This window comes from Ictalurus furcatus, chromosome 16, assembly GCF_023375685.1.
Source record: "Ictalurus furcatus strain D&B chromosome 16, Billie_1.0, whole genome shotgun sequence".
NCBI classification, from domain to species: domain Eukaryota; kingdom Metazoa; phylum Chordata; class Actinopteri; order Siluriformes; family Ictaluridae; genus Ictalurus; species Ictalurus furcatus.
Genome location: NC_071270.1, coordinates 7,132,924 through 7,160,435, shown reverse-complemented (window position 1 = coordinate 7,160,435; position 27,512 = coordinate 7,132,924). Strand labels below are relative to the sequence as shown.

The 27,512-nt window shown below is 38.0% G+C and overlaps 1 protein-coding gene across 1 annotated transcript in view; it reads left to right on the top strand.

Annotated features, from left to right (window-relative positions):
* The window catches only part of rasgrf2a (Ras protein-specific guanine nucleotide-releasing factor 2a), a 36,980-nt gene extending 9,875 nt beyond the window's left edge, over positions 1 to 27,105 (top strand). Inside the window, exons 5-28 of the mRNA XM_053645731.1 lie at positions 1,704 to 1,957; positions 2,112 to 2,191; positions 2,717 to 2,910; positions 3,043 to 3,152; positions 3,545 to 3,663; positions 4,225 to 4,385; positions 4,696 to 4,762; positions 5,730 to 5,866; positions 6,754 to 6,836; positions 8,506 to 8,754; positions 9,916 to 10,008; positions 10,375 to 10,778; positions 11,546 to 11,683; positions 11,882 to 11,971; positions 12,818 to 12,924; positions 14,821 to 14,933; positions 18,438 to 18,498; positions 18,839 to 18,942; positions 21,883 to 21,967; positions 22,085 to 22,282; positions 22,470 to 22,549; positions 22,641 to 22,758; positions 26,504 to 26,572; positions 26,843 to 27,105. Coding sequence (XP_053501706.1) covers positions 1,704 to 1,957; positions 2,112 to 2,191; positions 2,717 to 2,910; positions 3,043 to 3,152; positions 3,545 to 3,663; positions 4,225 to 4,385; positions 4,696 to 4,762; positions 5,730 to 5,866; positions 6,754 to 6,836; positions 8,506 to 8,754; positions 9,916 to 10,008; positions 10,375 to 10,778; positions 11,546 to 11,683; positions 11,882 to 11,971; positions 12,818 to 12,924; positions 14,821 to 14,933; positions 18,438 to 18,498; positions 18,839 to 18,942; positions 21,883 to 21,967; positions 22,085 to 22,282; positions 22,470 to 22,549; positions 22,641 to 22,758; positions 26,504 to 26,572; positions 26,843 to 26,941 — 3,213 coding nt within the window. The 3' untranslated portion in view covers positions 26,942 to 27,105. The remainder of the gene's footprint in view (positions 1 to 1,703; positions 1,958 to 2,111; positions 2,192 to 2,716; positions 2,911 to 3,042; positions 3,153 to 3,544; positions 3,664 to 4,224; positions 4,386 to 4,695; positions 4,763 to 5,729; positions 5,867 to 6,753; positions 6,837 to 8,505; positions 8,755 to 9,915; positions 10,009 to 10,374; positions 10,779 to 11,545; positions 11,684 to 11,881; positions 11,972 to 12,817; positions 12,925 to 14,820; positions 14,934 to 18,437; positions 18,499 to 18,838; positions 18,943 to 21,882; positions 21,968 to 22,084; positions 22,283 to 22,469; positions 22,550 to 22,640; positions 22,759 to 26,503; positions 26,573 to 26,842) is intronic.
* The last annotated feature ends 407 nt before the right edge of the window (positions 27,106 to 27,512 follow it).

The following is a 27,512-nucleotide window of genomic DNA, read 5'->3' as shown; positions in this document are numbered from 1 at the left end:
TCACAAAACTGAAGGTGTGCTGTAGTATCTGGCACCAAGACATTAGACATTTACATTTATGGCCTTGGCACACACCTTTATCCAGAGTGAAGTGCTTTGAAGTCTCTATCAATAAATACATCCTGATGCTGGTTGACTAGATCACGGACTAAGAATACCATCAGTCTAAAATCTCTGTTGGGAAGTAATTTAGTAAGAAAAGACAACACGATTTTAAAAAAAAAAGTGCTAATATAAGTACTTCAGGAAAAGGTAAGTCTATAAACGTCATTTGAAGACCACCAGTGACTGCCAGCTGTAGGAGAAGTTAATCCCAGCACCTAGGTGCCAGAACAGAGAACAGTCTTGATGCATGCCTTCCTTGTACCATGAAAGATGGTGAGACAAGTCGAGCAGTGCTAGAGGATTGGAGGGAGCGTGGTGCAGTGTGGTGTGTGATAAGTGCTTTGAGGTAAGTGAGTGCTAGTAATTTTTTGGCTTTGTAGACAAGCATCATTTTAAATCTGATGCAGGCAGCTACAGGATGCCAGTGGAGGGAGTGTAGCAATTCTGGATCAATTGCAGAGGTCAGACCTGCCAGGCGCGAGTTACAGTAGCCCAGTCTCAAAATGACAAGGGACTGAACAAACACCTGAGAGGCCTGTGTGGATAGAAATGGATGAATTCTTCTGATGTTAGCAGCAGCTTCTTTAAGTTGTGAGGTGGGGACTTGTTTGTCCAGCACTTCCCAGATATCGGATTGAGAGCTGGGGAATTTGGAGGCCAAGTCAACACCCTGAACTCTGTCATGTTCCTCAGACCATTCCTGAACAATTTTTGTAGTGTTGCAGGGCTCATTATCCTGATGAATGAGACCACTGCTATTAGGGAATACTGTTGGCATGAAGGGGTGTACATGGTCTGCAACAATATTTAGGTAGGTAGTACGTGTCAAAGTAACTTCCACATGAATTCCAGGACCAAAGGTTTCCCAGCAGAACATTGCCCAGAGCATCATACTGCCTCTGCCAGTTTGCCTTCTTCCCATAGTGCATCCTGGTGTCAACTGTTCCCTAGGTGAGCAAGACACACACACCCGGCTTTTCCTGCTTCCAACACATCAACTTTGATAACTGATTGTTCACTTGCTGCCTAATATATCGCACCCCTTGACAGGTGCCACTGTAAAGAGATAATCAATGTTATTCACTTCACCTCTCAGTGATTTTAATGTTATGGCTGATCAGTGTAAAGAGACAATTGAAAAGAAAAAAAAAAACAGAGGTACATGAAAAACGTGCAAACATAATGGATAAAAACCCCAAATACAAACATTCAAAAGGACCATGATATGCTAGTGCAAATGTCTTAAGGTGCAGAAAGTGCTGCAAGGTACAAAAGTATAAAGATTTATTTAGATGCTTAACACACTACTAAACTCCTCCTCAGTTTATTACACTTTGAACATGCCAAATAATGTCTGTCATCATTTTAATTATTTTGACTGAAAGCAGATATAATTGTTATTTATCTCAGAATAACATCAGAGAGGTTAGGTATGTGGGTAGTTTTGGTGAAGAGTTTCACTTTGATAAAGTATAGTATAGTATAGTATAGTAAAAATTAGAATATATATATTATATATATATAATTAGAATATATATTTTAAAATTGTAAAATTCATAATGACCTTATGAGATCAGCTAAGTTTATGGTGCTTGTAGATACAAAGCTTCATGCGTGGCTGGCTTTGCCGAAGAAAGTGGAAGATCATTGTTCAAGACTACATCTGCTCACCCCATGCTGAAAGCATGAGGAAGCGGAACCAGATTGTCTTCAACATGTTGGAGGCTGAGACTGAATATGTGCTCCAGCTGTCCATCCTGGTGAACTGCTTTCTGCGGCCGCTCAGGATGGCTGCCAGTTCCAAAAAACCTCCAATAGGCCATGATGACGTTAGCAGCATTTTCCTCAATAGGTATATATATATATATTCCATAACCCGGCCATGGTAAAATATGCTGGTCTCATATTATACTCAATAAAGTTTGACATTGTCTTTCCATTTATCAGAAGACACTGTTGATAGTGATGTTACTCTAAAACATTCTTATCTAACTTTTTTCCCCAAGTGAAACTATAATGTTTCTTCATGAGATATTTCACCAAGGCCTAAAAGCAAGACTTGCCAATTGGCCAAGATTAGTTTTAGGTAAGTGCCTTTTGCTATTTATTGATTTTTTTGCAGCCCAAGCACATAAAATTGAATGTTCACTTTTGAATCGAATGTTTAATTAAAATTAAAAGTAACTATGAAATTAGATGTGTTAAAAGAAAACAGTAATGTTTGTTAATATAGTACAAATAGGTTTAAAATTTTAGGGGTTTATTGCAGCACTAACATATATACCATATTCTCACATTCAGATGCTCAGTAATGTCAAATTAAACGTTTGTGAATAATTGAAAAAATGGTTAAAGGACTGTTATCACAAAGACTTTCAACAGAGGCTTTCCTGGTATAAATAAATAAAAGTAAGAGCAGATCACTACACTAGAATATTTTGGCCAAACTACTTTATTTAAACTAGATACTAAACATTTTTTGGTTGTTGGCAAATTTATCTGCTATAGCAATTCTATCAGTTATTACATTCATTAATGAAGGAATGTGATTTAAGATTCACAAAAAAATGATGTTAATATATCTCCATTCATAATCTTTGTCACTTTTTAGCTGACCTCTTTGATATATTGCTGCCGATGTTAAACATCTACCAAGAATATGTACGGAACCACCAGTACAGTCTTCAGGTTCTAGCTAACTGCAAGCAGAACCGGGACTTTGACAAGCTACTGAAGCAGTACGAGTCCAATGCTGCCTGTGAGGGCCGAATGCTGGAGACGTTTCTGACCTACCCAATGTTTCAGGTGTACATCTTTGAAGTGTATCTTTGAAAGAGACAATTCATGTTAAAGGAAACATTTGCTTGATTATTTTTTACCTTTTAGACTTAACAATGTTTAAAATATGATTAACTATTAAATCTCACTGTGTTCCAGATTCCTCGATATATCATCACTCTGCATGAACTGCTTGCCCATACTCCCCATGAGCATGTAGAACGCAAGAGTCTGGATTTTGCCAAGTCAAAACTGGAGGAGCTATCCAAGTATGCTAAATTTTATTTCAGTACAATGGCTAGGCTCTTAATAAGTACGTAATTGTGGTTTTATAATGTAAAATTATAGATTTATCAATTATGCTAAGCTGAGATCAAATTAATCCTTGTTGAAACCCTTCATGCTCATATTATATAGTCTCATGTACCATATGCCAAAGTGCATTTTCTGAGGAATTGTTCTGCAAAAGATATGGTTTATGCATGTCACTTAGGCCTTTAACCAGTCACATGTCCCTTTAGTATTAACTAGAATTTTAAATGCTAATACTGGCAATTAGAAATATTTTATTTTTTAAACCTCAAGATGTATCTAGTTAACGTGTACTATATTGTACAGTTATATAAGGGCAAGTGATTTTTGGGGGGGGCTTCATTTTCAGAATGATGCATGATGAAGTGAGTGACACTGAGAACATCCGTAAGAATCTTGCCATTGAGCGCATGATTGTGGAGGGCTGCGACATCCTCTTGGACACCAGCCAGACCTTTGTACGGCAAGGTGAGTCACACATATCATGACGTCTTTTCCAAAGGTCCTACTGCCTTTGCGTGTCAGTGGGCCATTATTAACTCCAGAATTATATGCCACATTATTATTATTTTATCTGATGCCAATGTCACAGTGTCACGAATCAAGGATGGGCTCGGAAGCAATCGCAGTATATAACATTTATCTAAACAATCAAAGAACAAAACAAAGACACTAAGACAACTAGGCAAAATACTGTGGCATGAAACAAAACACGGGAACATGGAACACGAAAGTCTAAGACAACGAAAGACAGAGAAACAGTGCAGACAATGGCTATATATACAAGAGTGCTCATTAACGGAAACGTGAATCAGGTGCAGGTGGTCATGTGACATGTAGTGCAGTGCAGTGGCTGATGGAAACTGGAGTCCAGAGTTTCCTGATACATGACACACAGTGTCTTCTAATGCGACTAATTGGATTGAGTCTCTTGCGTCTCCCTCCCCAGGAACGTGCTGCCCTTGTTTATTTAAATTAGATTGTATTCATTTTCCTCCTTCTCCTCAATAATCTGGCCTCCTTTTTCAGGCTCTCTGATCCAGCTGCCTTCAGTGGAAAGAGGCAAACTGAGCAAAGTGCGCCTGGGCACACTTTCGTTGCGCAAAGAGGGCGAGCGCCAGTGTTTCCTCTTCACCAAACACCTCCTGATCTGCACTCGCACCTCCAGTGGCAAGCTGCATCTACTCAAAGTGAGTTACACTTTGCAAACAGGGTATTAGACGTTTCCCCCCATTTTTATCCCCCTAAAATATTTCCATTTGTTTTCACTTGAATATTGCTGGTTGCTATATCAAATTAAAGGTGCAAAAATATATGACAAACCTGCAATTATAACAGGGGTGTGTAGACTTTTTATATACACTGTATATAGTTACGATACTGAGGAATGTAAGTCTGGACACTACAAAGGGTCTGTCCTGGGAGTTTTAGGGGTTAAAAGCATGGTGTGCTTTGCAGTATAATGACACAGCACTTGCTTTTGTTCTTCTCAATTTATAGCAAGGAGGCACTCTGTCTCTGATAGAGTGCACCCTCATTGAAGAGCTAGATGTCAATGATGAAGACTGTAAGTAGATTTCAATAAAGATGTAAAACTTAAAAATAAAGCTAAGGATTGCAATGTCTTATGCTGTGATTGTAATGTGAAATGTATTTACAGTTAATGTTATAAAAATCCATTTCTAGCATTACTGATAGAAGTCCTAGTTCATCACCTCTCTCATTACAATCAATTCTGGTATAAAGTATACAAAATATATTTGCTGTAATACAAGATAATCAATGATGTGGTAGTGTGATGCGTCCTGATACAGTGGAAGTTGTTCTTGATCGTGCTATTACAGCACACCCTGAAGTGTTTTTATTCTTTCTTTACCACAGCAATGTGCTGATTTTTTTTTAGTTATTAATGTATCATACATTTCAACCATTTATAGTTACAATTAATGTTGAAAACAAGTTTGTTCCTGTTAGCAGCTATAAACAGTGGTTCTCTCACTTTCTCTTAATAAAACAGAACAAAAATTAAGGTTGTCATGCTACTGACCAAATAAATAAATAAATAAATAAACGCAAAGCCCACAGACCTCTGCCCTTTCACTTTCCTGTGGCAAACACTTAAAGCTTTACCGCTGACACTGGAGACTCCTTCCAAAAATGCTAAGTAAACACCTCCTTATCGAAAGCTTTACCATATCAATGATTAGACTTTTTTCTTTGTTAAATAACAAATGTTTTTTATCTGTTTATGTGGAGCATCCACCATGCAATCCGTGTCAGAGCAGCTGTTACAGAAAATCAATCAACACTGTCTGACCTGTGAGGATTGAGAATTAAATAGTGCTGTGGTATAATCACTAATATAAAATAGCTTCCAAAATGATGTTTGTGTCATAAAACTAAAGTGTATTGTTTTGTGTAACTCCCGTTTGGCACTCGTGTTCCATAGTAAGCCTTCTAGGGGAGTACTAAATATAACACTACTAAAGAAAGCCATTAATAGATGCTTGAATTAAAGATTTTTTGCCTTTTAGATACTGCTGCAGGTCAGGGCTTTAGTCATTTAGAGTTTAAGCTGCTGGTCGAGCCTGCTGATGGGCCGTCCTTCTCAGTAGTTCTGCTGGCACCGTCTCGCCAGGAGAAAGCTGCCTGGACCAGCGACATCAGCCAGGTAGGCCTCAGTGTGTGCTGCTTTGATTAACTTTGAGTGAAAACACATCTCAAGGCAATTGATGTTCAACTTAAACCACAGAAAATCATAATTTACCTTTGAATGAATTACAGTCTTACTTTTTTCTTTTCTTTAAAAAAAAATAATTCTCTTGATTTGAGAGACAGCTGGACTGTGGTGTGTACACAAATACAGAAAAAAGCTCATGAAAAGCTTCTCAAAACTGAGCACCAATGTCATAAGCAGGCGAATCTCTTGAGTGCTGTGTTTTTGTGGTGCAAGCAAGGTTAAAGCTCTGGGGAGCCCAAGCTGCTTGTTTTGTTGTGGGCTTGAGGGTGTTTCCAGCTCCTCCCTTCAGCTGCAGTATTCCCGCTGCGCCCACAACACTGTGGTTTTACAGCCTCCTCAGCCATAGTAATATACCATATACCAATATGCCATATCACATATAGCATGTAGCAAATCTAGCAAAAAGAAAAGTATGTATAGATTAGTGTTGCTAATCACTATACGTTGTGGAATTACCGTTAGATTTTTAGTAGTTGTATAATATAGTTTTTAGTAGTTTTTTTAAAAACAACTTTACTCTGTAAAACCTTGATAAATTTCAATCGAAAAAGAAGTCAAAAGAAGGTTGGTGTAATGACAGCAAGTTTGAATTCTATTACACATGACACCTGTTTTCTGTCTTACTAATTTCATATTAAAATGAACAATTTTACAGTGTTCTGTTTTCACACGTTTTATATTTCAGTATTGTGGCATTGTTTCCTTTTTTTCAATAAGACTTTTTCTTTTTTTGAAATATAATATGGTAAGTAGGAAATGAAAATGTAAAAAGTTAAATATAAATAGTTTTTCTTCCTGTTTTTGGGTTGTTCTCACAGTGCATCGATAATATTCGCTGCAATGGCCTTATGACCAGTGTTTTTGAAGAGAACTCCAAGGTCACTGTTCCTCATATGCTCAAGTAAGAATAACAAATAAAAACAATCCATTAAAATGCAATGCCATTCTTTTTAGCAAATGATAACATGGCTAGTGAATGAAAACTGAAGTGGATCAGTCAAAGCTGTATAATTGTTAACTGATAGTTTTCATTAATTATTAGTAATAATGTGTTTGCATGACATGCAAGGAATAAAACAATACTGGGCATACTGTTATAAGAAAATAATCAGCACTTTGTGTCATATCACCAGAGTTGGGTATAACTGTACTGTTCTAATATTCTAATTACTTTTTCCGATAACGCAGTAATATAACGCATTATATTTTAAATTTATGTAATTTGCTTACAGTTATTAATGTCAATAAAATTATGTTACTTGCATTACAAATTTATTGTTAAGAAAACAATATTAAGTAAAAATAAATCACGTTTTGCGCAGCTGCCGGGGGTGACCTGGCCTGGGCATTCGGGGCTGTAGTCTAGAAGATTTTTTCTTTAGACCTGAATAATTCTTGAGTTGGAGCGGTTTGTCACTGCGTAACTGAATGTCAGTAAAAGAAGACCACCTGTATGCAATTTTATATCCTCAGTGAACGGAGGCGAGATCAATCAGACAGGGTTTACAGGAAAATACGTGGAAACACTCGTGTCTTATTGGCTGACAGTCCCTCAGTTCTGCCAAACACTAGCTCACAGTGAGTGTGAGGAAAAATGTATATATGCCGATTTTTTTTTTAAAACCAGTAAAGGGGTTGAAACTGAAACAGGAACATCCTCTCATGCTGAGCAGGAAAACAAGGAGTGTAAATGGCTGAGTTCTAGCTGTGCCTCCATTTGGCTAGCGACACCAAACTAGCCTAGTTAGAAAAGTTTAATATTTTATCAGTCTGGTAGTCCTACACACAGTGACAACACCCGAGTCCAAGTTTTTATGATAAATACTTTTTCTGATCATGTCATACATTGACCCGTGCTAAAATTACTGAAAGAACTATGAGTTTCACTTTGTAGTGTATTTTTGTAGGTTTGATAGGGTTTGAAAGTAACTTAATTAGTAATCTGATTACTTTTTACATGCAGTAATCACTAATACAATCAGATTACAATTTTAAAGTAGTAATTAGTAATCTGTAGTGGATTACTTTTTTCAAGTAACTTACCCAATACTGCATATCACACAATTATGTATTTTCCTATATCATTCCATTCTGTTTTATTCCTCTTATACCACAGAAGTTTGTCAACGATTACATTAATTAAAGAATGACACCATGCTTTTTACTCATTTATATTTATATTTAATGTCATGGAACATCTGTGATAAAGCCTGGTGATATACAGTATATTTTAATTGTACATCATATACTGTACAATCTCATTGAAGTTGAGTGCATGATCATTTAATCTAATAGGAGCATGTACCACTAATAAAGGAAGGGTCTAAGTATCAATCACTGAGGAACTCCATGAACAATATTACTGCCTTGTGATACATGGGCACCAAGGTTAATTCTTCTACATGAATATGATTTAACTCACTGTTCCACATAGACCAAACAAGAGAATTTTCTATATGTTCAAGATATATATTGTGCTCTTTACTGTCAAAATCTGCACATAGGTTTTAAGTCATGTACAGCTTTCTGTCATTAACATTTTTGCACGACTTGTCAATATTCCCCTGCAGGTCAGACACACGGTTACACAATGATGATGTGGATATTTGCTTCAGCAAGACGCTCAACTCATGCAAAGTGCCACAGATCCGCTATGCCAGCGTTGACCGTCTGCTGGAACGGCTCACTGACTTGCGCTTCCTCTCCATTGACTTCCTCAACACGTTCCTGCACACATACCGCATCTTTACCACTGCAGCTGTGGTCATGGACAAGTTGAACGACATCTACAAGAGGCCTTTCACCTCCATCCCCATCAGGTCAGGCCTCACAGATAGTGAGGGGTTTTTTTAATTGCAAAAATATTTACCCCCATTGCTGTGAAACCTCTAAATTAGTGCTTGTGCAACCTGTTGCCATCAGAAATCACATAACTAGTTGAATGGAGTCCACCTGTGTGTAATAAAAGTATCACCAATGTATCTAGCACCCTGAAGACCAAGGAGCTGTCAGAACAAGTCCAGGAGGAAGTTATGGGAAAGTATTAATTGAGGTTTGTTTACTAAAATATCCTAAATGCTGCAGAGCAACATTAAATCCATTATTAAAACATGAAAAGAATATGGCACAACCATGACTCTGCCTAGAGGATGATGTCCATCAAATGTCAGTGAATGGGTAGGAGGGCATTAGTCAGAGAAGCAACCAAGAGTCCAAGGGTCATTCTGGAGCTGAGGAGATCCATATGTCAGCTCAGAGAAGCTGTTCACAGGATAACCATCACCAGGAAACTGCACAAAGCTAATCTTTATGAAGGTGTGGTGAGCCAAAAGGTTTCGTGGATACTTTTTTGGCCTTGGCGCAAGTGCTACCTTTGGCAGAAACCCAACGGTGCTTATCACCCTAAGAACATCATACCTACAGTGAAACAGGGTGGAGGGAACCCTTGTTATCCTTGACTTCTTTTGCTTGCTTCTCTGAATAATGCCCTCATCCAGTCAGTGAGTTTTGGTGGACAGCCTTTTCTAGGCAGAGTCAGTGGTGTGCTAAAATCTTTCAATTTTTTTAATAAGGAATTAATAGTAACCTGTAGGATGTTCAGTCTTTGGAATTTTTTATAACCAGACTGATTGATACTTTTCACGAAATTTTTCTCTGACCTATCTAGATAGCTCCTTGGTTTTCATGCTTTTGCAGATTATATTGATTACACCCCTCACTTCAGTATTATGGGCTATTTTGTGTAGTTCTATGATATATATTGCCAATTAAATCCATTTTATTTAAAGGTTGTTACACTACAAAATGGTGAAACATTCATGTAGGGTGAATACTTATGCAATGCACTGTACTTGCACATAAAGTTATGTAACCCCCCAAAAAATCTGTGTTTGAAGTGTAATGGTAGTGTGTACAGTAAATTGAGCTGTAACCAAAACCCTCTCCCTTCCTCCCTGCTCCACTATCACTGCCATTTACAGGATTCAGTACCACTCATCTGACCGTTTGTCCATCTCCTCCATCTGTCCAGACTACAGCCTGAAGATCACAAGGCTTGCCCTGGACCAGTCTAAGTAAATCTATCATGCCTCTTTGTTTCACTCTCCTCCTGTCTCTCATCCCATCCTCATCCTCTTATTTCACACTTCTGTATCTTCTTGTACCATATAGATAATGAACTCAGACTCTTAATTATATGCTAAATTTGGTGCTGTATATGTCTTACATCATCACAGCAATCATAACGTTCGGTGTTAAACTCCTAAGGATTCTAGGGATTCCCTGGCCTCACCACAATAATTTTGAATGCTTTTTTTGGCATAAATCTCTCATGCTTCTTGCCTCAGTGAAAACAGTGTTGCTATGTATTTATTCATCTCTCTGTTTTTTTCCCTCCCTTTCTTTCTCTCTACACCTCTGCACCTCTTCTGGTCTCCCAGGTCTCTAGAGCTCTTTTTTGCCACTAACCAGGGCCCGTGGGGCAATGAGCTTATGAACAACAAGTCCCCCCGACTGTCACGCAAGTTCTCTACACCTCCTCCTCTCTCAATCCCTTCCCGGACATCTTCACCCATGCATTGCCGTAAACTGTCGCTCAGCTCACCTGTAAGTGGCAACAAAGTCATCGCTTTGGATCTCTCGGCCTCGTCCATGGCAGTCAGTAGTCCCACATCCACCTACAACCCCATGGTCTCTTCTCCACCCCCTAACTCTACTAAGGCTCCGCTTGACCTGAGCAAGGGCCCCAGTTCACCAGAGCTAGGACCCACAACACCAGAGGAAGGTGGGGAACTCCCACGTATTGATGCATTCTGTGGCAAGCTGAGGCGGAGCGTTAGGCGGAGTAAGTCATGTGAAAATTTGTATATACACTCATCAGTGGGTACTTTTTCCACTGTCCGTTCAAAAACAAGAACTGACCCAAAATGGAACACAATGGCCTTAGGGTTATTAGTTTTAGGGGAATAGTCATTGTAAAAGTGACTGCATCACCACACTGTTTATTGTTAAGTCCAACATAGAAGAAGTACCTGGATTAACTTTGTTCTTATCTTCTTATGTGATTGGCTGTTTGGTTACCCAGCCTGTACTGGCTTAGAAAAGATTAATGTCTGGGTCGCCTCATTAGCCCCATAACCTGCATTTTCAAATAATCCAATTAAAATTAAAATACATAATAAAATAAAAATACACAATCTGAATTTTCTGAAATCTTCTGTTTAAAACTCGTATGTGTGCTTGAAATACTTATATACAGTTACAATCAAAATGATTCAACCCCCATTGCAAATCAGGATTATTGTCAAAACTTAGAGACTTTCAGTTGTTTGCAATGAACAAATCAAACAAAATCAATTGAAATAGTTGAACACAACGAATGCTTCAGGTGGTTTCCCCAAATTCAACTGATAATGCAACTTATAATGACTTCTCCACTTTCAAAATTATTCAACCCCTTCATGGCAAGCATCTTTAGTACTTAGTAGAGCACTCTTTTGCTGTTATGACCTGCTACATACAAGATGCTTCCTGAGGAATCTTAGCCCATTCCTCATGAGCAATGGCCTCCAAATTCATTTGAATAAGAAAGGTTATTTTGTGTCCTGACAGATTTCTTAGAGTCTTTTTCATTTGACAAGTTCATCCCAGAGACACCTACCTCTGTTGAGTCAGGAGACTTATCTCTGTGCAGCTTGCCCTCTACCCCTTCCTCTACCCCACGACACCCCCGTTACAGACAACCAGGAGGTAAATGATTTAGCATTTCTCCATAATATTTTATATCTGCGATGCTCTAATAGTGAAGTTTTCAGTGCATGTACACATACAACCTTTTAGTATGACACCAGTGATAAAATCAACAACAGCACCAAGCCATGCACAGTGCCATTATATTTGTTTTTTGCTGTTTAATGACAACCTCCATCCCCTGCTGGGATCTGACAGGTCAGTCCATGGAGAATTTGCGCTGTACAGTGTCTCCTGCCTCTGCTTTTGCCATCGCCACAGCAGCAGCTGGACATAGTGGCCACCAAGGTCGGACAGTACTTATGAGCTGTGACAGCTCCATTATAAATCTCTCACTGGATCATGTCCAACGTGACATGGTCCCAAAGGGCAGCTGACGTTGGTTTAAAACCCTTGTATAGTGTATAGTGTATATTAAAAACTATGTATAGTGGTAAAGATACTATTCCTTATCTTTATCTAAGAAACTATTCTGATATCTTTAAAAAGGTCATTTTCTAGGTCATTTTGAGTGTCTAATAGTAGTCAGTAAATGCTTAAAAATTCTGAAAATGTTTACTCCAGCAATACACTATATGGCCAAAAGTATGTGGACACCTGACCATCACATCCCTATGTGGTTCTTAACCCAAACTGTTGCCACAAAGTTGGAAGAACTAAATTGTATACAATGCTGTTACATGCTGTAGCATTACAGTTTTCCCTCTCTGGAACTAAGGGGCCCAAACTTGTGCACAAAGCAAGCTTCATGAAGACATGGTATGCCAAGGTTAGTGTGAAAGAACTTCAGTGGCTTGCACAGAGCCCTAACCTCAACCCCACTGAATAAATCTGTCTAAATAAATCTGCACCCCAGGGCCCTCCCTCCCTAGTACTCTTGTGCCTGAATGGAAAAATCCCAACTGCAACACTCCAGAATCTATTGGAAAGCCTTTCCAGAAGAGTGAAGGTTATTATAACAGTAAAAGGGGACTAAATCTGTAATGGGATGTTCAAAAAGTGGGTGTGATGTGGGTGTGATGCTCAGGTGTCCACTAACCTTTGGCCATACAATGTATCTTCACAATTATAACAGTCATTCTGTTCAGTCATAGCCAAATACTGCAAACAAAATTGGCTCCTCACTCTCATTAGGTTTCACCAGCCCAGAGAAGTCATATGACAAGGAGTTTCTCATTCGCCGGGCTGCCACAAACAGGGTGCTTAACGTCCTGCGGCACTGGGTTTCCAAGCACTCGCAGGTCAGCTCCATATTCACATCTATCGCCTATATGTTTTACAGAAAAAAGACAGAAGCTTAAAGATACAACATGATGAAACAGCTAAATACTTCATTTTCTATGACACAAAGAGAATAAGAGAATAGCATGTTTATCTTTCTGTTTATTTAAATTCAAAGCATAGCCTTTAAATTGAAGAACCAACAATCAATGATAAAGAGCAGTTTTTTCATAAACATATATTGTTTGGGCACATATTGAGCAGGCAAATGATCAGGTAAAGCAACTCAGTGACAGAGTCACAGAATAAAGGTGAATCCCAGGGTAATCTGATGTGAGGCAGGTAGTGACTAATAGATAGTTTTGGATCCTGGGTTTGATTCTGAGCTTGAGTTACTGTCTGTGTGGAGTTTCACATGTTTTCCGCGTCTGTATGCATTTCTGCCGCATACTCCAATTTCCAGTTTCACCTGCCAGTAGGTTGCCCCTAGGTGTGAATGTGTATGTACATGGTGCCCTCTAATGGACTGGTGTCCCATCCACGGTGTATTTCCATCTCACATCCTACTGTAGTTCTACGTCAGTAAAGCAGTAAGAACAGTTTAAAACAGCCCTAGAAGCTTGGCAAAGGTTTAATAGATCTGATCAAATCTGATATACTAAGGGGTTTCTATTATTAGTTAGGATATGAAATGAGTGTTTAACCCCTCTATGCACACCATAACTCTAATATAGATGTTATGGCCAGCAGCAGTTTATTGAGATTATGGTAGTCAATGCAAGGTCACAACCCTCTTTTTTTTTCTTTTCTTTTCTTTTCATTTTTTCCTGTGGCCCCATGTGTTGCCTTATGTTGAAGTTTTGAGCCATCTGCATTGTAATTGAAGATCATGTACACCTTTATCCTTTTTTATATTTTCTTTCATTCATTCTTCCCTCTCTCTTTTAAGATTCCTCCTGTAATCCTTATGGATATGGGGAATTGTTCTTCATGTTTGTCTTTGTTTTGTTAATAGATCATCTCTCTTTAAATTCATGCTTTTAAATATTAGCATTTCTGAAAAGCCAATAAAGACACTTTGTGTTTTTTTTTTGTTTTTTTTTTAAATAACTCTGCTCAGACTGCTCAGACTAGGCTTTTCCAAAATGTGGCTGAAAACAATGGGCATATACTGTATACCTCAGGTAATGAGCAATAGGTGTGCAGGAAATGAAAAGCCAAGAGGGTCAATGGGAAGTCCATTGCATACCTGAAGGGTGTGAGCGCATCTTAGATATATGTGTTTGAATAGGTGAAAGACTTTTATCTGTAATTCGAGCAATATACCTTTCAAGTTTCCTGCAAATCCATTCAATCAATTTGAGCTGTCTGTTTCACTGACAACTTTGTATGCTGTGCTAAACTTATCTACTATTGTTACTTATGGTGTGTGTATGGTGCAGTTACTCCCTGGATTCTTCCTTATTATGGAGTCTTATTCCTCTGTCAGAGTTGCTCTGCTCATCACCTTTATTCTACACATGGTAATGATTGCAGTGAAATGTCAACAGGCCCCCTACAGCTCTACACTGCTACCTCCACTCTCTATATGTGTCAGAGCCAATTAAGGACATGAGACTTCTTGTTTTTATCAAAAAAAAAAAAAAAACTGGCTTGGTGTTGCCATGAAGGATGAGGCTTTTTTCTTTTAGACAAAAAAATTTTTGGCCATGAGGTAGTGTGGCACTGTGATAGACTGGCGTCCCATCCAGGGTATATTCTTCCCTTGTGCCCAGTGTGTCTAGGATAGGCTCCACCACAACCCCGGACAGAATAAAGAGCTTATTGAAGATGAATGAGTGAATGAATGTAATTTGTGTGTGCGTGTGTGTGCGCGTGTGTGCGCGCACACGTGTGTGTGTGCTGCTGCTGGACAGGACTTTGATATGAACAGTGAACTGAAGGCAGGAGTGATCACTCTGCTAGAGGAAGTGCTGAGAGATCCTGATCTGCTACCTCAGGAAAGAAAAGCCACAACCAACATACTAAGGTTCTAGCACTTATCACTCTTATCACTCTGACCACTCACATTACTTCTATATAGACTATATCAGCATATATAGATTGTGTAACCTACATTTCATGTGTACTGTTATGTGATTGTAAAATTCAAAACAAATAATAAATCTAGATTATTACAGTTACTAGGTTTGACCTTGGAGCCTTAAAGCCTCATGAGACATTCTGTATTTACAGATTGAATCATCTTGAGGCACTGAGGCCATTAATCTTTGCAAATTATGAGATTTTTGCACTCCATCATCACAGTTTCATAACTTCCAAAACATGTAACACTCAGAAATGCCCGCTTTCCTAAGGTTGCAATTGCTTTGTAGTACGTCTAAGAATGAAGCTTGTGTGCTTTTTTTTAACTCCTTTGGGCCCTGTGTATTGCTGGGTTTCAGGGATTCACGGCTCCGTGTCTTCATACGTCATCACCATTGCCACATTAGCAGGGGCGAGAATCACTCATAAGCCAATGCAAGAAAATATATGCAGCTCTACCCTAATAAAATAGGATGTAACTCACTTCAACTGATTTTTACAAATGGGTTAATTGAGTAAATTGAGCAAGTAATTTACTGCTGTTGATACTCTTAAATCTACTAACACCTATTAAAGCTATAATAATAATAAATCATTATATATATATATATATATATATATATATATATATATTTATATATATATATATATATAATATATACAGTACTGTTTTAGGCACGTGCAAAGAAATGCTATAGAGCAAAGATTCCTTCAAATTAATGAAATTTAATGTTTCTACATTTCTTTAAAAATCAGCAAAGAGTAGTAAATGAAACAAATCAATATTTGGTGTGACAAAAAAATCTATAAAAATAGTAGTGTCCGGTACAATTTGTGCAGTTTTATAAGGAAATGAGCTGTAAGTTTTATTGAGAATCTTGCAGATCCAGTCACGGTTCTTCTGGAGACTTTGTACTCGCTTCTTATTTTTGCATCAAAACTCAGCAGCCTTCATTATGTTTTTTGTCTGAAAAGTGTCTCTTACATAATGTGTTGCTTTCTTTACTGACATACAAAATTTTTTCTGTAACATTCAATTTTGTGCTGGAAAACTAAAATGTTTTTGTATTGGCTCGATACTGTAGAAGTCATAAAATAAAAAAATCTATGACAAAGTTTGTACTAAAAAAATAGGGATGCTTAAAACACAGTACTGTGTGTGTGTGTATATATACACACACACACACACACACACATACATACATACATACATACAATGCCGTCCACTAATATTGGCACCCTTGGTGAATATGAGCAAAGAAGGCTGTGAAAAGTTGTCTTTATTGTTTAACCTTTTGATCTTTTGTTTAAAAAATTCACAAAAATATTCTGCCCTCAAGGATATCAAACAATTGCAAACACAACACAGGTTTATATATATATAAAAAAAAGTATATCTTTGCTAAATATAGGTGTGCAACAATTATTGGCACCCTTTTAGTCAATACTTTGTGCTACCTCCCTTTGCCAAGAAAACAGCTCTGAGTCTTCTCCTATAATGCCTGATGAGGTTAGAGAATACATGGCAAGGGATCTGAGGCAATTCCTCGATACAGAATCTCTCCAGATCCTTCAGATTTCGAGGTCCACGCTGGTGGACTCTCCTCTTCAGTTCACCACACAGGTTTTCTGTGGGTTTCAAGTCAGGGGACTGGGATGGTCATGGCAGGACCTTGTTATATGGTCAGTAAACCATTTTTGTGTTGATTTTGATGTATGTTTTGGATCATTATCCTGCTGGAAGATCCAACCATGGCCCATTTTAAGCTTTCTGGCAGAGGCAGTCAGATTTTCATTTAATATCTGTTGATATTTGATAGAGTCCATGATGCCAAGTATCCTAACAAAATGTCCAGGTCCTCTGGCAGAAAAACAGCCCCAAAACATTTAACCGTGGGCATGAGGTACTTTTCCATATAACTACCTCTCTGTGTGTGCCAAAACCACCTCTGTGTTTATTGCCAAAAAGCTCTATTTTGGTTTCATCTGACCATAAAACCCAAACCCATTTGAAGTTCCAGTAGTGTCTGGCAAACTGAAGACACTCGAGTTTGTTTTTGGATGAAAGTAGAGGATTTTTTCTTGAAACCCTTCCAAACAACTTGTGGTGATGTAGGTGACTTCAGATTGTAGTTTTGGAGACTTTCTGACCCCAAGACACAACAAACTTCTGCAATTCTCCAGCTGTGATCCTTGGAGATTTTTTGTCCACTCAAACCATCCTCTTCACAGTGCGTTGAGACAATATAGACACACATCCAATTCCAGGTTGATTCATAGCATTTCCAGTTGACTGGAACTTCTTAATTATTGCCCTGATGGTGGAAATAGGCATTTTCAATGCTTGTGCTATTTTCTTATAGCCACTTCCCATTTTGTGAAGCTCAGCAACCTTTTGCCGCAAATCACAGCTATATTCCTTGGTCTTATCCATTGTTATGAATGACTAAGGGAATTTGGCCTGTGTGTTACCTCATATTTATAACCCTGTGAAACAGGAAGTCATAGTCGAGCAATTTCCTGTTCCTAGTCACCCGGGTGTACTACAAATGTGAAATATCAATGGGAATATACTTCAAATATATTTTTCTCATATGAATTCAAAGGGGTGCCGATAATTGTTGCACACCTATATTTAACAAAGATATTTTTCTTTGGATAAACTTGTATTTTGTTTGCAATTGTTTGATATCCATGAGAGCAGAATATTTTTGTGATTTTTTTTAACAAAAGATCCCTAAAGACCCCTAAAACGCCAACCCCACATTATCCTAAGAAAAACCCCAAAAACTCTGGCTCTTACACTTCTACTCTGTGCAATTTGCTTTTCTAGAACTCAATTTAAAAATCTTGTATGGTAGCACTACTTGTATTGTTCTCCGCTTGATATATCGCTTTGCTTGTATTTCCTCAGTTGTAAGTCGCTTTGGATAAAAGCGTCTGCTAACTGAATAAATGTAAATGTAGATCAAAAGGTTAAACAATAAAGTTTTTCATAGCTTTCTTTCCTCAAATTTACCAAGGGTGCCAATATTAGTGGAGGGCACTGTATGTATAAATCCATATATAATCCATATTAAAAAGAATCAGGCTATATAAAATCTTCATGTTGAACTACCGTTCCAACAAAATATTCATTATAAATTTAACATCCAACTTCATCCCATTTGCTGATAAGAAATTTCTTCAGCTTTGAAGATATACTACCAATGTTTAATCTCATTTTACTATGTTTTATGTCATTAAGATTTTTTAAAGCATTGTATGTTGTTTTTTTATTTGCTTTCAGTAACAGTATGCAACATAGTCTAAAGTGGCATCTAAATTTCCTATATCTAAATCTACAATGCTATTAAAGTAATTTGTTCCAAGGAAATAAATAATCTGCATTCACTTCACAGAAAATTAAGATTAATGTCCATCTAACATGCTTTTTTTTCTACTTCAGTGCCCTTTCTCAAGAAGAACAAGATGACACGCAGCTTAAAATCAGAGATATTCTCCAAACGGTGAGCACAGTCTATGCGCTTCACTCTGAATTATGTGTATTGATTGTTTATAGTGAAATATTGCGCTAAAAATCTTTTGTCCTCATCAGCCAAGCCACAATCAAATAAAGAATCAACGTTACATCCTCCTCGCTATCTCTTCTGTAGGTAGCTACATTAGCTCAGTCAGATAAATCATTATATAATTGTTAAAAAGCTCTTCTAGGCATAATAGCTGTAGCTTAGTATTTCCGAATAGCTGAATTAGTATATATATAGTTTGCTGTAAGTCAACAACTACACTTTACATACACTGATATATACGTGTGTGTGTGTGTGTGTGTGTGTGTGTGGTTCTAAGGCTGAATACCCCAAAATTGAGTGTTTTGTTTCTCTGTCTGCCATGGAGTTGGCTGAGCAAATCACGTTATTGGACCACATTGTCTTCAGAAGTATTCCCTATGAGTGAGTATCTTTCAGTAGATCCTGCAAAACAGTAGTAAATACAAAGTACATAAGAATAAGATTTGAATTATTCTGTAATCTAGATATTCCATCTGTAGGCCTGTAGACTTCTCTCAGAAGATACAGTTGCAATCAAAATTATTCAACCCCCATTGCAAATCAGGTTTATTGTCAACATTTACAGACCTTCAGCTGTTTGCAATGAATAAATGAAACAAAAGCAATTGAAATAGTTCAACACAACGAATGCTTCAAGTCATTTCCCCAAATTCAACTGAAAATGCAGCTTATAATGACTTCTCCAGTTTCAAAATTATTCAACCCCCTGAATCAAATCCCTCACAACAGCACAAATATGCAAAACCGGTGTTGTCTCAAGTACAGAAAACATATGAAATATCTGGACAGGGCAGGAAGCTATCAATGGCTGCAACCAGATTTCTGAGAAGGCAGGTTGTGAAAACCCCTCGAGTTACTGCAAAAGACCTGCAACAAAACTTGGTGGCAACAGGCACTGAGGTTTCATTGAGCACAGTAAGGCATGTCCTAAATGCAGACGGTTTCCATGTCAGAACTCCAAGACGTACACCACTACTGACCCAAAAGCACAAGAAAAGTCGCTCAAAATCATATAAATAAGCCACAGACGTTTTGGGATTCTGTTCTGTGGATCGATGAAAAAAACCTGCAAATTTTCGTCACGATGGATCAGCGGTATGTCTGGAGGAAGAAGAATGAAGAAAGATCACACTGTCCACAGTCAAGCATGGTGGTGGCTCGGTGATGCTCTGGGGCTGCTTTGTATCCTCTGGCACTGGAAACCTGCAGCATATGGAACACAAGATGGATTCATTGAAGTATCATGAAATCCTAGGAGAAAACTTCATGCCATCTGTGAGGAAGCTGAAGTTTGTGCGTCATTGGACCTTCCAACAGGACAATGATCCCAAGCATACCTCAAATTCCACCAAGGCTTGGATGCAGAAGAAGTCCTGGAAGATTCTGCAGGGCCATCACAGTCACCTGATCTCTGGTCGGATTTGAAGAAGGCAGTTACAGCACGCAAACCTAAGAATATTACTGAACTGGAGGCCATTGCTCATGAGGAATGGGCTAAGATTCCTCAGGAATCTTATGTATCTCATTTGCAGCAGGTCATAACAGAAAAAGGGTGCTCTACTAAGTACTAAAGATGCTTGCCATGAAGGGGTTGAATAATTTTGAAAGTGGAGAAGTCATTATAAGTTGCATTTTCAGTTGAATTTGGGGAAACCACTTGAAGCATTTGTTGTGTTGAACTATTTCAATTGCTTTTGTTTGATTTGTTCACTATAATAGTGACTATCTGACAAAAAGTGATTTTTTTCCTCACACGATATTAATTAATGATGAGTCTTTATTGGTCACATATACAGTAGAGAACAGTGAAATTTTGTTCTCAACCTGTTCAGCCTGTCAGGAAGCTAGGGTCCAAGCGCAGGGTCAGCCTCTTAAAACTGCTAGAAAAAAAGCCCTTTTTGTCAGATACTAGTAGTCAGATATGTCACTACTATGGGTAATTAAGTATGGCATGGCTCACTTGTAATAATAATTGGTTCATTATATACAGTTATACCACAGCACTGTTGAATTCTCAGTTCTGATTGGCTGACAGATGTTCTGAGGTTTGCAATTATTTTTTAGTAAAGTCAGACCGCATTACAGTTCCATATCCCGTCGCCAAATTAACTGAAATAACGGAAAAGTTAGCCTGCTGTCCAGCACAGTACACAGATCTAACAACAAACAAAACGACAGAAAACTATGATTTTACAGAAATATGTAAGGAATAATGGACAAGGGGCCGTTGAATTATTAGAAAAATAATGTGCACCTGAGGAGGCTTGAGCCTTTGATATGCAGTTATTAGAGAGAGAGAGAGAGAGAGAGAGAGAGAGAGAGAGAGAGAGTGATAAGTGGGTGAACAAGTATCAGTATTTATTTATTTATTTGTTGTGTTTTCTGCAGTATTAAAAAAATGAAAAACCTGTGAACACGTAGGTTTATTGATATTTATTTATTTATTTGTTCTAATTTATATATTATACAATAATCATCATCATCATCATCATCATCATAATGGGTTTTGAGAATTATGGGTAATTTGGGTAATTTGTTTTTTTGTTTGTTTTTTGTTTTAACCTTGCCAGAAAGGTTTACAGGGCTTCTGGTTGAGACTAGACGTGTGTAATAGGCAAGGATGGTTTTTAATGGTCAGATATAAAGCTTGCAGGGCAAAGAGTGCATTTACAATGCATATACAGCATTCATTCATTCATCCTTAGTAACTGTGGTTTAAAAGCGTTTTGTTAATATTTTAGGAAATAGATCCAACTAAATTAATCAGAAAATATTGTTAATAAACAAAAATAATAACTGAACGAGTGGATTTTTTTTAAATGTCTCATTTCTATTTGAGACCAATTACAAGCGTGATGAATGTGATGTAGCTGAGGCTGAGTTTCTATCTCAGTCAGTCAGTCAGTCAGTCAGTCAGTCAGTCAGTAAGGAAGGAAGGAAGGGAGGATGGGAGGGAGCCTTTCAGTTTAGGTCACTCTGGGTTTAAATCTGGATACAGATATGGATAAGGATAGTGGCATTGCTATCTATTCCTAGCTCTCATAGAACCTTTAAGGGTTCAAGAATTCAAGGGGATTCAAGAAAGAAACAGGTTCCCAGCCCTGCTCCTGGAATACCACATGTTATGCACATGTGACTGTTTTTGCTGATCTAACACACCCAACTTCAACTTAGGAAGTTGAACTGATGTGGGTGTGTTTGAGTAGGGAAAACACTAACATGTGCAGCACAGGGGTACTCCAGGACCAGGGCTGGGAACCTGTGAGCTACAGTACTGTGACCTAATATGGCATATTATAATATGGCTGTTGTTTCCATCAGGGAATTTCTTGGCCAAGGATGGATGAAAGTGGACAAAAATGAAAGAACTCCGTACATCATGAAAACTAGTCAGCACTTCAATGATGTAAGCAAGCATGAAAACTTCAAAACACTCAAGCAATTTTGACTGTCTTCTTTCAGTTAATATTCTCTCTCTCTCTCTCTCTCTCTGTCTGTCTGTCTGTCTGTCTGTGTATCTCAGATGAGTAATCTGGTGGCATCTGAGATTATGTCCCACACTGAGGTGAGCTCCAGGGCCAACTCAATTGAGAAATGGTTGGCAGTGGCCGATATCTGTCGATGCCTCAACAACTACAACGGAGTGCTGGAGATCACATCTGCTCTCAATCGCAGTGCCATATACAGGCTGAAAAAGACCTGGGCTAAAGTCTGCAAGCAGGTACACTGGCATGCAAAAGTTAAATAACTTCATTTTAACTACTCCAACATTTGAAAATCTAACCAAGGTATAGGTATAGAAAATATTTGTTATTAAATGTTTAGCTCATTCTGAAAGAATTTAACTGTTTTGACTATTATAACTTAAATGCAAAGTTGGTTGGTTAATTGCATTTTTCCTTCATTAGACCAAAGCACTAATGGACAGGCTGCAGAAAACAGTGTCTTCTGAAGGAAGATTTAAAAACCTAAGGGAAACCCTGAAAAAGTAAGCTTGTAATTTATACTGATTTGGGTTTTTTCTATAAGCTATGATGTCTCTAGAATAGTGTATAATTTTTTTTGTTCATTCCCCACAGCTGCAATCCTCCATGTGTACCGTATTTGGGCATGTATCTTACAGACTTGGCATTTATTGAGGAAGGTACACCAAATTTCACAGAAGAGGGGCTGGTCAATTTCTCCAAAATGAGAATGGTGAGTCTAAAGCATGCTTTTTTTCCTAACATTACTTTCAGTTTCCATGTTTTATCTTTATTGAGAAAATGTTTACATACTATATTAGTAATATATATAGTAGTAATATACTATATATTAGTAATATAAAAAAAACCAAGAGTTAGCGAGCTAGCTAACATTGAGCTATTATACAGTATTGCATAAACCAGCAACCATGTTTGGTAGGAACTATCTAACATTATGCTAATTAAATTTTAAATCTAAATCTAAATGTAAATATGAAATGTAAATATATATTTGAAATAGAAATGGCATATATAATCTTACTGTTAAATAGAAATGTGAAAAATAAATATTAAATCTAGATGTAAATGTTAAAGATAAAAATTAAATGTAGAAATTTAATTATTTGTTCATATGCTAATTGCCCCTGTTCTCTCAGAGTGTGCTTCACTGGGAAAACATGGCACTGGTAGGGATTACAGTTTTACACCATACTGTGCTCGTTTTGGACCAATATAACCAATTGTTTGTTTGTTTGGGTGCAGGATGCTTGTTTGGGATAAAAAATGCCATCACTACAACTGGTAACTCCAGAAACTAGCCTCCACTATGAAATTACAGACATGCAGAAGTAGAGAAGAAGATACACACGTTGGAATAAATTAGCAGTAGCTAAGCTGGTTACTGGAATAGCTAGTGCTACAGGCACTACCTACCTTTACATTTACCTCCTTCAGTATTTTTGTCATTTGTAATTGCATAACAGAGACTAATTTCAGGGTTTGGCAGTTGTTGTGATGACATCACAGTCCCATAATCACTCATTGAAATCATACACTGAAATTGGTAGAAACTGGTTTGATTTCATTCTGATTACTTGCTTTAAAACATGATCTTGGCAGCCATGAATTGTTTTTTTCAGACTAAAATGGTGTAAAATTGGCAACCGTACCAGCGTTTTATAGTTACATTTACATTTATTCATTTAGCAGACGCTTTTATCCAAAGCGACTTACATATGAGAAAATACAAGCAAAGTGATATATCAAGCAGAGAACAATGCAAGTAGTGCTACCATACAAAGTCAAAGTTAAAACTATTATTTGACATGAGCCACTATCTAAATGTATCAGAATGGCCTCAACTGTTTGAAAAAGTACAGAAAGAAAAGAGTATTCACCTTTTCACTTTTGGTGCCCCATATATGCAAGCATGGTTGATAAATGAGACTCCTGTCCATGTATGATGGAAAATAACTGCCCAGAAGCATTGCCGGGATGGCTGCTGAGTAGACAAAATTTAATATAAAGACTTTGCCATTCAGGCTAGCTAGCAAGGTAGCTACAATATTAAGGATAGCTGCTATACTATGTAAACCAGAAGCCACAGTCACTAGCAAGTTTTAGCCTTATCGCTCACAGACAAATGGCTGTTGTGATGCAGAATGTTTGGTTTTTTTTGTTAATCAACAAAGACCTTTTTTGCACCACTTTATCTACAGTTGCTTTTTACTGGCTTAGTAGCTAATATGATACATAAGATAGGGTGTTTCAAATGGTATATTATATGTGGTAAAGTGGGGGTGTGTTTTTATGTATGTATCTATTGGTGTGGTTATTAATGTTTGTAAAGAAAATTGGTCATCATATTTTGCATTCATACATATTCTACAACATCACCTTATACAGCATGAATGTGATACAGAGAAAAATACCCAGTGTCAATAAACACAGTAGATCTTATTTCAACATTGGAAAATTTACTGTGTTTAGAAAATCCTAATCTGTACCTCAGGAGTGATATTAATGGTAAAGATCATTTCTCTGTGGCTGATATACAAGGGCAAGTCAAATGAAATCCTTATATCAAATTAATTCATTCATTCATTACTTTTGCATTGTTTATTGCGAATAGGTGTCACAGAAGTGTATATTCTTCTACATAAGCTCTATTTCATTCAATGCACATGTTCTAGTGCTTAATGAGTGTCCAGATATTTTTTAATGCATTTTGTAACTTTTAAGGTTTGCATCTGACTCACCCTGATAGATATGCCATTTTATACAGTATCTCACAAAAGTGTGTACACCCCTCACATTTTTGTAAATATTTGATTATATCTTTTCATGTGACAACACTGAAGAAATGACACTTTGCTACAATGTAAAGTAGTGAGTGTACAGCTTATGTAACAGTGTAAATTTGCTGTCCCCTCAAAATAACTCAACACACAGCCATTAATGTCGAAATCACTGGTAACAAGAGTGAGTACACCCCTAAGTGAAAATGTTGAAAATTGGGCCCAATTAGCCATTTTCCCTCCCTGGTGTCATGTGACTTGTTAGTGTTACAAGGTCTCAGGTGTGAATGGGGAGCAGGTGTGTTAAATTTGGTGTCATCGCTCTCACACTCCCTCATACTGGTCACTGGAAGTTCAACATGGCACCTGATGGCAAAGAACTCTCTGAGGATCTGAAAAAAAGAATTGCTGCTCTACATAAAGATGGCCTAGGCTATAAGAAGATTGCCAAGACCCTGACACTGAGCTGCAGCGCAGTGGCCAAGACCATACAGCGGTTTAACAGGACAGGTTCTACTCAGAACAGGCTTCGCCATGGTCGACCAAAGAAGTTGAGTGCACATGCTCAACGTTATATTCAGTGGTTGTCTTTGGGAAGACATATGAGTGCTGCCAGCATTGCTGCAGAGGATGAAGGGGTGGGGGGTCAGCCTGTCAGTGCTCAGACTATACGCCGCACACTGCATCAAATTGGTCTGCATGGCTGTCATCCCAGAAGGAAGCTTCTTCTAAGGATGATGCACAAGAAACCCCGCAAACAGTTTGCTGAAGACAAGCAGACTAAGGACATGGATTACTGGAACCATGTCCTGTGGTCTGATGAGACCAAGATAAACTTATTTGGTTCAGATGGTGTCAAGCATGTGTGGCAGCAACCAGGTGAGGAGTACAAAGACAAGTGTGTCTTGCCTACAGTCAAGCATGGTGGTGGGAGTGTCATGGTCTGGGGCTGCATGAGTGCTGCCGGCACTGGGGAGCTACAGTTCATTGAGGGAACCATGAATGCCAACATGTACTGTGACATACTGAAGCAGAGCATGATCAGTATGCAGTATTCCAGCATGATAATGACCCCAAACACACCTCCAAGACGACCACTGCATTGCTAAAGAAGCTGGAGGTGAAGGTGATGGACTGGCCAAGCATGTCTCCAGACCTAAACCCTATTGAGCATCTGTGGGGCATTCTCAAACAGACGGTGGAGGAGCACAAGGTCTCTAACATCCACCAGCTCCGTGATGTCGTCATGGAGGAGTGGAAGAGGACTCCAGTGGCAACCTGTGAAGCTCTGGTGAACTCCATGCCCAAGAGGGTTAAGGTAATGCTGGAAAATAATGGTGGCCACACAAAATATTGACACTTTGGGCCCATTTTGGACATTTTCACTTAGGGGTGTACTCACTTTTGTTGCCAGCGGTTTAGACATTAATGGCTGTGTGTTGAGTTATTTTGAGGGGACAGCAAATTTACACTGTTATACAAGCTGTACACTCACTACTTTACATTGTAGCAAAGTGTCATTTCTTCAGTGTTGTCACATTAAAAGATATAATCAAATATTTACAAAAATGTGAGGGGTGTACTCACTTTTGTGAGATACTGTATGTTGGGAGTGTGAGCAGCAATGAAAAAAAAAGCTTATCCTAACATTTTGTATAAATCCCTGTTTGTAATCTGCAGATTTCTCACATCATAAGAGAGATACGACAGTTTCAGCAGGCCCCCTACAGGATAGAACATCAACCCAAGGTACTTTAACTACAGTAGTTAGCATTGGAGCAGTATATGATAGAGGAGTTTTTGTGATCTTAATCACAAGGCAGTTTGTGTGAGTTTATCCCAACCGTCCAATAACACATCTGATTTAGCTATTTAAAGTTTCAGCTTTTAAAAGCTTTTTAAGCAATTACTGTTTGAACAATTGTATTAAAGATGTCACTCTTTGATTTGTAGAATTTCTGGCTTGCAGAGAGTCTGCCAAACATTTTAAAATTTACACTCCTCCTCTTTTCTGACCAGGTGACACAGTTCCTACTTGACAAAACGCTCGTTATGGATGATGACACTCTGTACGAACTATCTCTAAGGCTTGAACCAAGACTCGCACCTGCCAACTAAAGTCATGTTTTAGCACTTCTGCTAGGCCATGCTGGAACATAGCATATGGACAAAAAAATACTTCTTACTGTGGCAGCTGGCCAGGGAATGCTTACGTGAATGTGGAAATGATGAGAGATCCTGATTATCTCTCCAGTCTTTTCAAGAAGTCAGCACATGACTTTTATACAGTTCAGGCCAAAAGTACACCTAGGCTATATTTTATATATATATATATATATATATATATATATATATATATATATATAGTGCATCCGGAAAGTATTCACACCGCTTCACTTTTTCCACATTTTGTTATGTTACAGCCTTATTCCAAAATGGATTAAATGCATTATTTTCCTCAAAATTCTACAAACAATACCCCATAATGACAACATGAAAGAAGTTTGTTTGAAATCTTTGCAAATTATTAAAAATAAAAAACAAAAAAGCACATGTACACAAGTATTCACAGCCTTTGCCATGACACTCAAAATTGAGCTCAGGTGCATCCTGTGTACACTCATCATCCTTGAGATGTTCCTACAACTTGATTGGAGTCCACCTGTGGTAAATTCAGTTGATTGGACAT